Source organism: Bos javanicus, chromosome 13, assembly GCF_032452875.1.
Source record: "Bos javanicus breed banteng chromosome 13, ARS-OSU_banteng_1.0, whole genome shotgun sequence".
NCBI lineage: Eukaryota > Metazoa > Chordata > Mammalia > Artiodactyla > Bovidae > Bos > Bos javanicus.
In genome coordinates, this window is record NC_083880.1 from 74,337,132 (window position 1) to 74,348,987 (window position 11,856).

Below are 11,856 nucleotides of genomic sequence, written 5' to 3' on the forward strand. Positions count from 1 at the left end.
AACTGGAATTCCATCATCTCCACTAGCTTTGTTCATAGTGATGCTTTCTAAGGCCCACTTGACTTCACATTCCAGGATGTCTGGCTCTAGGTGAGTGATCACACCATCGTGATTATCTGGGTCATGAAGATCTTTTTTGTACAGTTCTTCTGTGTATTCTTGCCACCTCTTCTAATGTCTTCTGCTTTTGTTAGGTCCCTACCATTTCTGTCCTTTATCGAGCCCATCTTGGCATGAATGTTCCCTTGGTATCTCTAATTTTCTTGAAGAGATCTCTAGTCTTTCCCATTCTGTTGTTTTCCTCTATTTCTTTGCATTGATTGCTGAGGAAGGCTTTTTTATCTCTCCTTGCTATTCTTTGGAACTCTGCATTCAAATGGTGGATCTTTCCTTTTCTCCTTTGCTTTTCGCTTCCCTTCTTTTCATAGCTATTTGTAAGGCCTCCTCAGACAGCCATTTTGCTTTTATGCATTTCTTTTTCTTGGGGATGGTCTTGATCCCTGTCTCCTGTACAATGTCACGAACCTCCATCCATAGTTCATCAGGCACTCTGTCTATCAGATTTAGTCCCTTAAATCTATTTCTCACTTCCACTATATAGTCATAAGGGATTTGATTTAGGTCATACCTGAATGGTCTAGTGGTTTTTCCCACTTTCTTCAATTTCAGTCTGAATTTGGCAACAAGGAGTTCATGATCTGAGCTACAGTCAGCTCCTGGTCTTGTTTTGCTGACTGTATAGAGCTTCTCTATATTTGGCTGCAAAGAATATAATCAATCTGACTTCAGTGTTGACCATCTGGTGATGTCCACGTGTAGAGTCTTCTCTTGTGTTGTTGGAAGAGGGTGTTTGCTATGACTAGTGCTTTCTCTTGGCAGAACTCTATTAGCCTTTGCCCTGCTTCATTCTGTACTCCAAGGCCAAATTTGCCTGTTACTCCAGGTGTTTCTTGACTTCCTACTTTTACATTCCAGTCCCCTATAACGAAAAGGACATCTTTTTTGGGTGTTAGTTCTAGAAGGTCTTGTAGGTCTTCATAGAACTGTTCAACTTCAGCTTCTTCAGCATTACTGGTCAGGGCATAGCCTTGGATTACCATGATATTGAATGGTTTGCCTTGGAAATGAACAGAGATCATTGTGTTGTTTTTGAGATTGCATCCACATACTGCATTTTGGACTCTTTTGTTGACTATGATGGATACTCCATTTCTTCTAAGGGATTCCTGCCCACAGTAGTAGATATAAAGGTCATCTGAGCTAAATTCACCCATTCAGTCCATTTTAGTTCAGTGATTCCCAAAATGTAGATGTTCACTCTTGCCATCTCCTGTTTGACCACTTCCAATTTGCCTTGATTCATGGACCTGACATTCCAGGTCCCTATGCAATATTGCCTTTTTTTTTTTTTTTAGCAAAAAAGCAAATGAACACTTTATTTTCATTCTTTTAGTGTTGATTTTAGTAACAGCAATTTATGGAGTAAAGATATTAACAAATATGCAAGCAAAAATGAATACTTTTCCCAGCTACTTCAAAATGCTACATTTATGGCTCTTTACAGCATTGAACCTCGCTTCTATCACCAGTCTCATCCACAACTAGGTGTTGTTTTTGCTTTGGCTCCATCCCTTCATTCTTTCTGAAGTTATTTCTCCACTGATTTCCAGTAGCATACTGGGCACCTACCAACCCAGGGGGTTCATCTTTCAGTGTCCTATATTTTTACCTTTTCACATTGTTCATGGGGTTCTCAAGACAAGAATACCGAAGTGGTTTGCCATTCCCTTCTCCAGTGGACCACATTCTGTCAGACCTCTCCACCATGACCCGCCCGTCTTGGGTGGCCCCATACGGCATGGCTTAGTTTCATTGAGTTAGACAAGGCTGTGGTCCGTGTGATCAGACTGGCCTGTTGTCTGTGATTGTGGTTTCAGTCTGTCTGCCCTCTGATGCCCTCTCTCAGCGCCTACCATCTTACTTGGGTTTCTCTTACCTTGGACGTGGGGTATCTCTTCACCGCTGCTCTAGCAAAGCACAGCCGCTGCTCCTTACCTCGGACCTGGGGTAGCTCCTCTCAGCTACCGTCCCTGTGTGACTTCTTAGTGGAATGTTTTTGAGGTTCATCCACAGTATAGCATGCATTAGTGCTTCATTCCTTTTTATGGCTAAATTTTGTTTTGTTTTTGGCCACAGCACACAGGATCTCTGTTCCCTGACAAGCAATTGAATGCACACCCCCTGCAGTGGAAGTGTGGAGTCCCAACTACTGGGCGACCGCGGAAGCTCCAGTGGCTGAATTATATCCGATGCACACCAATAGCTTCCCACTTCAAGTATCAGAGCTCTGCTTCTCTGCTCGGAGTTCTCTCTGACTTCCTAGGAACTTGGTCAGCTTGCATGCAGAAGAGTCTGGAAGAGTGAGGGATTTAACAACCAACATTGCATCCAGTAGAGGATGAAAATCAATGACTAAACACCTCAGCTTTCTCATGAATGAAGAAAATTCAGAGGCAGGTTTTACAAGGTTCTTTGGAAGGTCCCTAATGGGATTAAGCTGCATTTTCCCACCACAGTAACGAACACATAATCAACTCCTCTCTTCTTTGTATCACTTATCCCACTCCTCAACTTGTATTTCTTGAAAGATCCCAAATAAACTTACTTTCACCCATGCCCTTCTCCTAGAAAGTAGCAGCACCCAAGAGCTCTTGCCTTAAAAGGGCCATATGATGCTTTGAAAAAACAGAGGAATAGTATAGTAACGCCCTTGGAATCCTCAACTCTCAAGGTTCTGAGTGTCTTCATTCCCTTTAATGATGTCACCAGAAACCTCAATGACCCTTTACTCCCTGCAAAGTGTAATATGCCAATAGACGTAAATTATTCAGCCTCAGAGGCACAAGACTAAATAAAGTGCTTTATTGGGGAAAATGAGAGCTTCACAGATATAAACAAGCAGCTCTAGAAGTTGTACATAAAGATAAGAAGCATAGAGATGGGATCAAAAGAGAAAGATTATGTCTAAAAAGAGGCTGAGATGGAGAAAGGGGAGACAGGCACCAGGATTCAGTTTAGGGGAGCTCTAAGGCCTTGGAACACTGGAAGTGGAACAGTGGAAGCCAGCCTGGATCATCTACAGCCACATGGACAGCGCTTGGTCATAAACTGAATCCCGGTGGCAGCTGCAGTGTATCCTTTCACATTCACGAATTAGAGCCTGTTGAGAACGGAGGATATGACCAACTGAGCTTCTAGGACTCAGCTTATTTTCCAAACTAATCTTGAAGTTATGTTTGTACATCTTTTCACAGAAGACTAAAAGGAAGTGGGTTTTTCTGGAAAACTCTGAATGGGATGTGGCTGGGAGTGGGTTGCTGGCGAAGACTCATGAGGGAAAATTGATGGCCTGGAAGGGGTGATTGGTCCACCTCTCCAGCACTAGGCTGGATGTCCTGTGATCTCTCTGAAGTTGGTCTCTGAGACCTCACCATGTCTGCATCCTCTCCCACTCCTAATACTTGCCAGCTTTGATCCACAACCACACCCCCTCCCAACCTCAGTTTCCCAGCAAGCCATGGTCCCACCCTCTGCAAGGCTCATTCTTACCTGCTGATCGTGGCTGGTCAGTTCCTGATCTTCACTTGGTCTGTCAAGGATGCAACTATTCTGGTATGGGCCAAGCAACACCCACACTCCCCCGCTCAGAGTGGCCCTGGCAAGGATGAGAGACTGGGGCCCCTGGGACTCACCCTTTGCAGAGCAGGCGCTCTGGCACACGGCTTGGGATTGGAAGTTGTTATTGTTTCCTCTACAACCACCATAGATGAAGCTGGAGCAAGAATTATTTGTCTTATCATACCACCAACGATGGAAAAGAGCCATGCAGGGGCCAGCTTCTTTGGGCATGCTGCATATGTCTGCAGGGAGATGCCAGAGTTGAGATTTTAAAGTGCCCACACCAAAAAAAAAAAAAAAGCAGCTGTTATTGTCCCCCTAGTAACTAGCACAGACGAAACCAAACAGGCTCCTTTTACCTTTTCACACCTTGGGAGCCCAGTTCCATTGATATATTTGCCCATTTGTAGACCAGAACAGAGCTGTTTGGCTATCTGCATCCCCAGGGAACATCAGGTCAGGTCCCCACTTTCCCTTCAGGTCACTGGACTCAGTGTCTCCCCTGAGAGTGAGGAGCCTCTGTTTTCAGGGCTGTGCACTTAATTCGGGGCATGCACATTGACCTCCCACATTACCAGTCTTGTCTTTGACTTCAGTTAAATGAGGATGCAAAATCCCACCCTGCTCGTCACTCGGGCTGTCCTGAGGTGCAAATAAGACCGCCCTCAAGGCCTGCTACGTTTTGAGCTCCTTGATTGTATCTAAATGTGCAGCTTCCAGCACAGTGCCTGGCAAGACTAGGTGCTCAATAAATTCGTTCTGAATGGATACAGGAGTGCCTCAAAACTGCCAAATTATAAGCCACTTACTCTGCCCTCCAATCCACGCCAAAGAAAGAGAATATGGGGTCAGAGTCAAGGGCAAGTCCATGCAGGGAATGGAAGGGGTAGTTTTTCAGATTGTCAAGCCCCTTTTTTCCCTGCAGTTAGCTTCTGTCCTGTTATGGGTTGAGTCCCCCTCCAATTCCAGTTCATACACTGAAAACCTAGCCCTCAGCACCTCAGAAGGACCCTGTTTGGAAATAAAATTGGGGCCTATATCATTAGTTAAGATGAGGCCATACTGGGATGGGATGGGCCCCTAATCCAAAATGACTGGTGTCCCTTAAAAAGGACAAGTTCTAATAGATAACTAGTATGGCACCCCACTCCAATACTCTTGCCTGGAAAATCCTATGGACGGAGGAGCCTGGTAGGCTGCAGTCCGTGAGGTCGCTAAGAATCAGACACGACTGATCAACTTCACTTTCACTTTTCACTTTCATGCATTGGAGAAGGAAATGGCAACCCACTCCAGTGTTCTTGCCTGGAGAATCCCAGGGACGGGAGAGCCTGGTGGGCTGCCGTCTGTGGGGTCGCACAGAGTTGGACACGACTGAGGCGACTTAGCAGCAGCAGCAAAGACCCACTGTATAGTGCAGGGAACTCTACTCTATATTTTCTAATGGCCTATATGGGAAAAGAGTCTTAAAAAGAGTGGATAAACGTATTACTGATTCACTGTACTGTATACCTGAAAGTAAGATAGCATTGTAAATTAATTATACTCCAATAAAAAAATTAATAATAAAAGGGTAAATTCTGACACGGACACAAACACAGGGAGGACAGCATGTGAACATGAAGATCGGGGATCTTCATGGCACAGAACACTGGAGATTGCCAGCAAACCACCAGAAGTTAGAGGAAGAGGTGTGAAACAGATCCTCCCTCCCTACCTGACAAAGAATCAACCAACTTGCCAACACGTGACCCTGAACTTCTAGCCTGCAGAATGGTGAGACAATACATTTCTGCGGTTTAAGCCATCTTGTCGGTGCTACTTTGTTACAACAGTCCTAGCAAACTAACACAGGTCCGAGCTAAACTGTAAGTTCCCCAAGAGTCAATTCCCACAGCTAAACAGTTGAGTCCTGTTGATTTTTACCTTCTCAAAGCTCACCTGTCTGCCCCTCTCCTTAAGTCTCAGGCTGTTGAGAGAGCCTCAAATTGATCTTCCAGCCTCTATCCTTGGCTCCTACAATCAGTCCTTCCTGCTGCCCACCAGAGAGAAGGACCTGACGGATCCGAGACCAAGCTAATTGCGTCATTCCACAGCTAAGACTTGACTTCATGAGCAGGTCTTCCGTGGCCTAGAGACACTTCGTCTGGCTCCTGTTTGGCGCTCTGGCCTCCTCCCCTACCACAGTCCCCTTTTGAGCTTCAGGCTTCCACAATCTTCAACACCCGCCCCCCACACACACACACACACCTTTCACTCCACATTCCCTCTGCCACCCTTCCATTGTTCATTAATCACACTCTTATTCTCCCTTCAAAACCCTTCCCAGACATCAACTCCACTATGGCATCTTGAACTCCATTCTCCACACCGCACCCCCACAGGTGCCTCACTCAATCCTGCATTTTTCTACTGTGCTTCTGAGTCATGTGAGTGCGTTTGCCATTTTTTTCATCTTCGGTCTCATCTATGAGGTGGTGAGCTTCTGTGAGGTAGTGAGCAGAGACCATGTCTGATTTCATCTTGGAACCCCATTCTTAGCAGGTGGTCATGCACAGTGTAGGATTTTGCAAATGCTAAGGGTAAAACAAAATGTATCCTGCCTGGAACTGAATAAGTCATTCCTTGAGCACCTACTACGTGCTCAGTGCTTAAAGAGGCAAAAGTATGGCCTCTGTTATATAGGAGCTCCCAGTCATGAATGACTGAATAATGTGAGCTAACATGTGTCACGTGACTATTAGATGCCAGGCATTGCCCTAAGCATTTCACCTGCATAAACATATTTGATCTTTCAAATAACCTTTAACATTAGTCTCTTTGCTATCTAGAAACTGAAGGGAAAGTGGTTAATTTGCCCAAGATAAATAGGCTGGTGAGAACTGGAGCTAAGATTTGAACTCAGGAAGTCTGCGTCCAGAATTCCTCAACTATAGGCAGACGAACAACCCACTGTCCCCCTGCCTGTCCAGTCTACTCCACTGTCGAGCCCTGTTGACTTCACTTCCTACTTGCCTTTCAGACACATCCGACTCTTCCCCACCCTCTCAGCTACTTACTCAAAGAAACCATATTTTTTTCATCTTGAAGTTCTTTAAGTCACTCCATTCCTGTCTCGTAGGCATAGTAAAAGCCACACCATGTGCCCACCCACCTCAGTGAATTTCCATTGGTCTTAAGATCAAGGTGAGACATTCGTCCGACAAGAACCTACCTACCGAGACCCTTTCTCCCTTTCACCATGTTCACACTCATGTACAAAGTCTTGATGGCGGGACGCCAGAATCCATCAAGACTTTGTACGTGTACATTGCCTGTGCCTGGAAAGCCCTTCCACCCACTTTTCCCCAAAATTTGCTGCCCATCCTTCTGAACTCAACTCTAGTTTTACTTTCTCAGGGAAGGCTTCCTCAACATCTTTATAATAGGTCAAATCCTATTATACGTCTCAGAGACACTCAACAAACATTTCTTAAATGAGTGAATAAAGAATCTCTGATAGTCTTAATAGATTCAACAGACATAGAAAACAAACTTATGTTCACCAAAAGGGAAAGGAAGGAGAAGGGATAAATTAGGAGTTTGGGACTAATAGATACATCCTACTATATATAAAATAGATAAACAACAAAAACCTACTGTATAGCACATATAGAACTACATTCAGCATCTTGTAATGATTAACAATGGAAAGGAAATTGAAAAGAATATATATATATATGAATCACTTTGTTGTACACCTGAAACATTGTAAGGAACTATACTTTAACTTTTGTCTTTATTTTTTTTTCAAAATTTAAACTTTTTATTTTGTATTGGAGTACAGTCGATTAACAATGTTATGGTAATTTCAGGTGAACAGCGAAGGGACCCTACGTATAATGTAATACATATACATTACACTTTAATTAAAAAAAATTTGTTGATAGTCTTTCTGGAGCTGAGGTAGATGGGCATGGAGTTAAGACTGCATCAGCAAGGATAGGCCCTCTGGTCTGGAGTGGTCAGCAAAGATTTCCTAATGCTAAAGTGGATTTGTATAGGCAGGCAGTGAATCTGGAGCAAAAAGCTATTTTTTTGTATTTTTAAGAAATACAAACATCTTAATTATCATTTGCAGCAACAATGTTGATATATGGTGAACCGATAGCGGCCCCCTTGCTGCTGTTGCCGCATCGCTTCAGTCGTGTCCGACTCTGTGCAACCCCATGGACTGCAGCCTACCAGGCTTCTCCGCCCATGGGATTCTCCAGGCAAGAACACTGGAGTGGGCTGCCAGACCCCCTGGGGACTAAGAAAATCATAAGGGTTAAAAAAAAAATAGTAAGAAAATAATAAGAGTGGAAAGGAGCCAAGAGACTTTGTGGTTCAATCCCAACCTTATACCTAGATTTTGCTTGCGGAACCTGAAGCCCAACAGGATAAAGATACTCCCTAATGTCAAACATCAAAATAGGGGCGGTGATATATCTAAATTTCAGGTTTCCCAAGTCCAGCAGTCTTGCTCAGAGACCAGCCCTTAGTGAACAAGGGACAGGGCCAGCCCAGAGGAGCAGAAGGGGAGGATACAGGTAGAGGGGTTGGTTATTGAGGCTCTCAATATGTGTTTACCTTGTTGGAGGTTTAAGCATTTTCTTCCGCAGCTGAAGAAGCAACACTTCTCATGCTTCGGGCACTTTTTGTTCTTTGAACATTCATCCCTTTCTTTGAATTCACAATTACCCTGGATTCTGGGGCATCTCTCTAGGGAAGGACCGACAACCATGAGTCTTACAGTCACAGTGTCCACACTTGTCCAGACCCAAGGCAATTCTGGGGAGTCAGGGGAGTTTGCTTTCACTTTGCTCATCCCCAGGTGTCCTTTTCCTGGGGGACTTTCATTTATTTCCCAGGGCTGCCTGCAGCGACCTTTCTCCTGACCACCCCTCACTCTCTGCCTCCTTTCCCCTAGCCCCGCCCGCTAAGGCAAGATTTCTCAACCTAGGCACTGGAGGCATTTGGGCCAGATAATTATTTGATGGGTAGAGGAGGGTTGTCATTTTGTAGAGCGTCCACTGTAGGACGTTTGGCAGCACCCCTGGCCCCTACCCACTAGACTGCCGGTAGCACTCCCGGGTTGTGACAACCAAAAAAGCCTCTAGACATTGTCAGTGTTCCCTGGAAGGCAAAATAGCCCATTGAAAGCCCCTGGTGTAACTAAGCCAATCTAGTCGCTTTGGGCTGGTTGAGAAAACAGTGTTTGGGAGTTCCTCTGGGGGGCGCTATTGTGCAGCAATATTGTTTACCCTGGTAGTCAGACAGCTGAGTTTTTTAATTCTCATCCTTGGTTTACCACTTACTGTCTCTGAACTTTGGTTTCTTCATTTATAAAATCCTTTTAGCCTTACAGAGAGGTGACGAAGAATTAAGACAAAGCGTGTAAAGCTATAATCATCGTCACAGATGCCCAGTAATATTAACTAACACTGGTTAAGTTAACCATAAGCCTAGCACTCTTCCAACCATTGTAAAGAGGTTATCTCACATAATCGCCATAATTGTTATATGAAGCTAATTCTATTAATATTCCCCACTTTTCAGATGAGGAAACTGAAGCACAGGGAATTTAAGCAGAATTTGTACCCACCAAGTCTGACTCCCTCTCTTTAAATCCCTACTTTCAGATTTTTCAGTAAATGGTAGCAATTATCAATATTACTCTATTTGTCGTTATTCAGTCGCTCAGTCGTGTCCGACTCTTTGCGACCCCATGGACTGCAGCATGCCAGGCATGGAGTATTACTGTCTTAAATTCAAAGGAATTTCAAAAAGTCAAGGAACCCCTGGGGAGGTGGGAACACTTTCTAGAACTACATTTGAAAGACTCAGGAGTTAATAGAGGTGGCGTTTCAAGAAAGGGGGCTATTTTTGTCATGGGGTGAGGGAAAAGTCCCTTACGCATCCCAGATCCTTACAGCCCCTCCCCTAAATGCTAGATTTTGTGATACACACCCCACCACCCCACCTCAACTCAAAAAGACCTTCCCTTTCAAAGGGGCTGAAAATACGAATTGCCCAGGTCTGGATTCTTGCATTCACTGAAGAGATCTTCCATAGAAAAGAAAAAGGGAAGAAATAACCCAAGTATCTCCCTCATCTCTAGCCCAGGCCCAGGGCTAAGGTGGTGGAAAGCTTGTTTCTTCCTCCCAGCCATATTCTTTCTCTCCAGGGCAAGGGCTGAGGCCCCAGTACTTACGGGGAAAGAACCAATCAGTCAGAGCAGGTCCCTGGACATTCACCAGAAGGAGGGATAGCACCAAGAGGCTCAGAAGAACAGAAGACTCCATTCTGAAGGAAAGCTGTCCTGCTGGTTGTTCCAGACCATAAAAATGTCTGGCTGCCTTTGTCCAGCCTAATCTTTCAGTGGTCAGTGTCTTGGATACTTGAGAGCTGGAGTCAAGCCAACCACCTCCTTTCCTGGTGGGAACACTGGGTTCCTGAGGTCATCAACGTGACTAGCTGGCATCCACATCCCACAGCCCTGGGCAAGGGTCTCTTACAGGTGGCTCTTGATTGTTAGCCCCCTCAACTGCAGTGGGTCTTCTGGTCAACCAGAGAAAGTGGGCAAAGCTGCTCTCATTTTCCAGGCTAGATTAGGAGTGAATGCCACCATCGGAGGTCTTCATCTTGATAACTTTGAGAGTTGTAGGAGGACCTCATTCTCTTTTCACTTTCCATTTCAACTGGCACACCCCTTCTTGTTTTGTTTGATCCATGTGCATCTATTAAGCTCTTAGTATCTCTTTGTTTCTGTAAGTCTCCCATGGTCCCTATGTTTCTTTGCTCCCTCTCCCACACTGGCCTCCCATCGTCCTTTTTCTCTTTGGCTCACTCCACTCAAACTCTGACTAAGACCAAAGAGTAAAGATGTTGCCCCAGAGTGATGTGGGGAGGAGGAAGCAGGCTGATAGCAGAGTTTGCAGATAACGTTTGTCCAGATTGCATTGTCCTGAGAGCAGGAGGGAGGGTCAGGAAGGTTGGAGCTTGTACAGACCATCTACCATCTGGTGCAAACTCCCTGTTGTCTGATGGGGAACTGTGAAGGGAAGAGACGTGCCTGAGACCACAATTCAGTAAATGTCAATAACACAGCAGAGTTTCTGGTTTCTAACTAATTAACGGACTTCTAACTAACAGACAGGCTGTGGGAGAGAGTGGGGGGTGGTGCTGTAGGACTTGTCAGCTTTCCTTCAGCTACGGAACCCAGAACCCCAGCCCGTCAATCAGTCCTGGTAGAGGAAGAGACAAATGTCATCAGTAGGGTCCCTGTTTTCTTCCCTAAATAGATGTTGCACATTTGGGCATAGCTTTATTTTCCAACTGTCTTATCTGCTGGAGAAGCCAGACAAAAACCAACCTTATTATCCATGACTGACTCTATGGTCACAAAATCTAGGATCATGACAAAGTCCCTATGGAATCTATCATGTGGGTCTGAGCCTACTGATGGTGATGTTCTTGGCCAAGACTGCCTGAGGCACTCAGACAGCCTGTATTTACTCTTGTAGAGCCCCACAGACATTCCTTCCATCATCACCAGGGCCGAGGTTGGGTCTGGACTAACCTTTGTGGTTCTTCGGGTGGTTGCAGGACACATCTCTGCAAAATCCTCAAGGAACTGTTAAAGGGAAAAACCACAGGCCACAAATGGCATCATTTATGCTCAAGTCTATGATACCAAGCCTAGATTTAATACCTAACCTAATTGCAGTTTTGACCTTCACCAGAAATGTAGCATTACTCAGTCTGGAATTCCTGGGTCAGCACCAATGAGGCAATCTGTCGTGTGGGCCATCTCCATGCGTCCCACTCCCCAAGAACAGGCAATCTGTGTGATAAGGACCCGTGATTCTCTTCCCTCCAAAAGCATAGCCCAGTCTAAAAGTAATCCTTTTTTTTCTTTTGCTTATAGCTCCCTTGTCTCATAGCTCTTCCTATAAAAACCCTCCGTTTTGTACAACCCATTGGAGCACCTTCTAGCAGTTCGATGGATGCTACTCAATTCATCAGTCACCTAAGAAAGCCAGTTTGACCTTCAAATTTACTCAGTTGAATTGTATTTTTTTAGTGGAACTTTGCAGAACAAGGTTTTTATTACTCACAAGTCCTGGAGGGTACATGACAGGCCCGAGGGCCACA

At 44.9% G+C, this 11,856-nt stretch overlaps 1 protein-coding gene across 3 annotated transcripts; it reads right to left on the reverse strand.

Moving 5' to 3' along the window:
* Positions 1-2,906: 2,906 nt before the first annotated feature.
* Positions 2,907-10,402, reverse strand: LOC133259801 (eppin-like). Of its 3 annotated transcripts, none has more exons than XM_061437746.1 (4): positions 9,914-10,402; positions 8,290-8,421; positions 3,753-3,920; positions 2,907-3,220 (listed from the first exon to the last, which is right to left on the reverse strand). In XM_061437746.1, exons 1-4 carry the CDS (start codon positions 10,002-10,004, stop codon positions 3,207-3,209), a joined length of 405 nt encoding a protein of 134 aa, XP_061293730.1. In that variant the 5' UTR covers positions 10,005-10,402; the 3' UTR covers positions 2,907-3,206. The 3 variants fall into 3 exon arrangements, with proteins under 3 accessions (XP_061293730.1, XP_061293731.1, XP_061293729.1); XM_061437747.1 differs by having other exon boundaries at positions 3,753-3,931; positions 9,914-10,285; XM_061437745.1 differs by lacking the exon at positions 2,907-3,220 and adding an exon at positions 3,612-3,649 and having other exon boundaries at positions 9,914-10,277.
* Between the last annotated feature and the right edge of the window lie 1,454 nt (positions 10,403-11,856).

Bases quoted from the DNA above. Each gene is read 5' to 3' on its own strand.
- LOC133259801 (XM_061437747.1), bottom strand. From the start codon at position 10,004: ATGGAGTCTTCTGTTCTTCTGAGCCTCTTGGTGCTATCCCTCCTTCTG. The intron at 8,422-9,913 runs GTAAGTACTGGG...GTCCTTCCCTAG, and splicing joins GACTGATTGGTTCTTTCCCC to AGAGATGCCCCAGAATCCAG. The intron at 3,221-3,752 runs GTGAGTCCCAGG...CGTTCTCAACAG, and splicing joins GAGCGCCTGCTCTGCAAAGG to GCTCTAATTCGTGAATGTGA.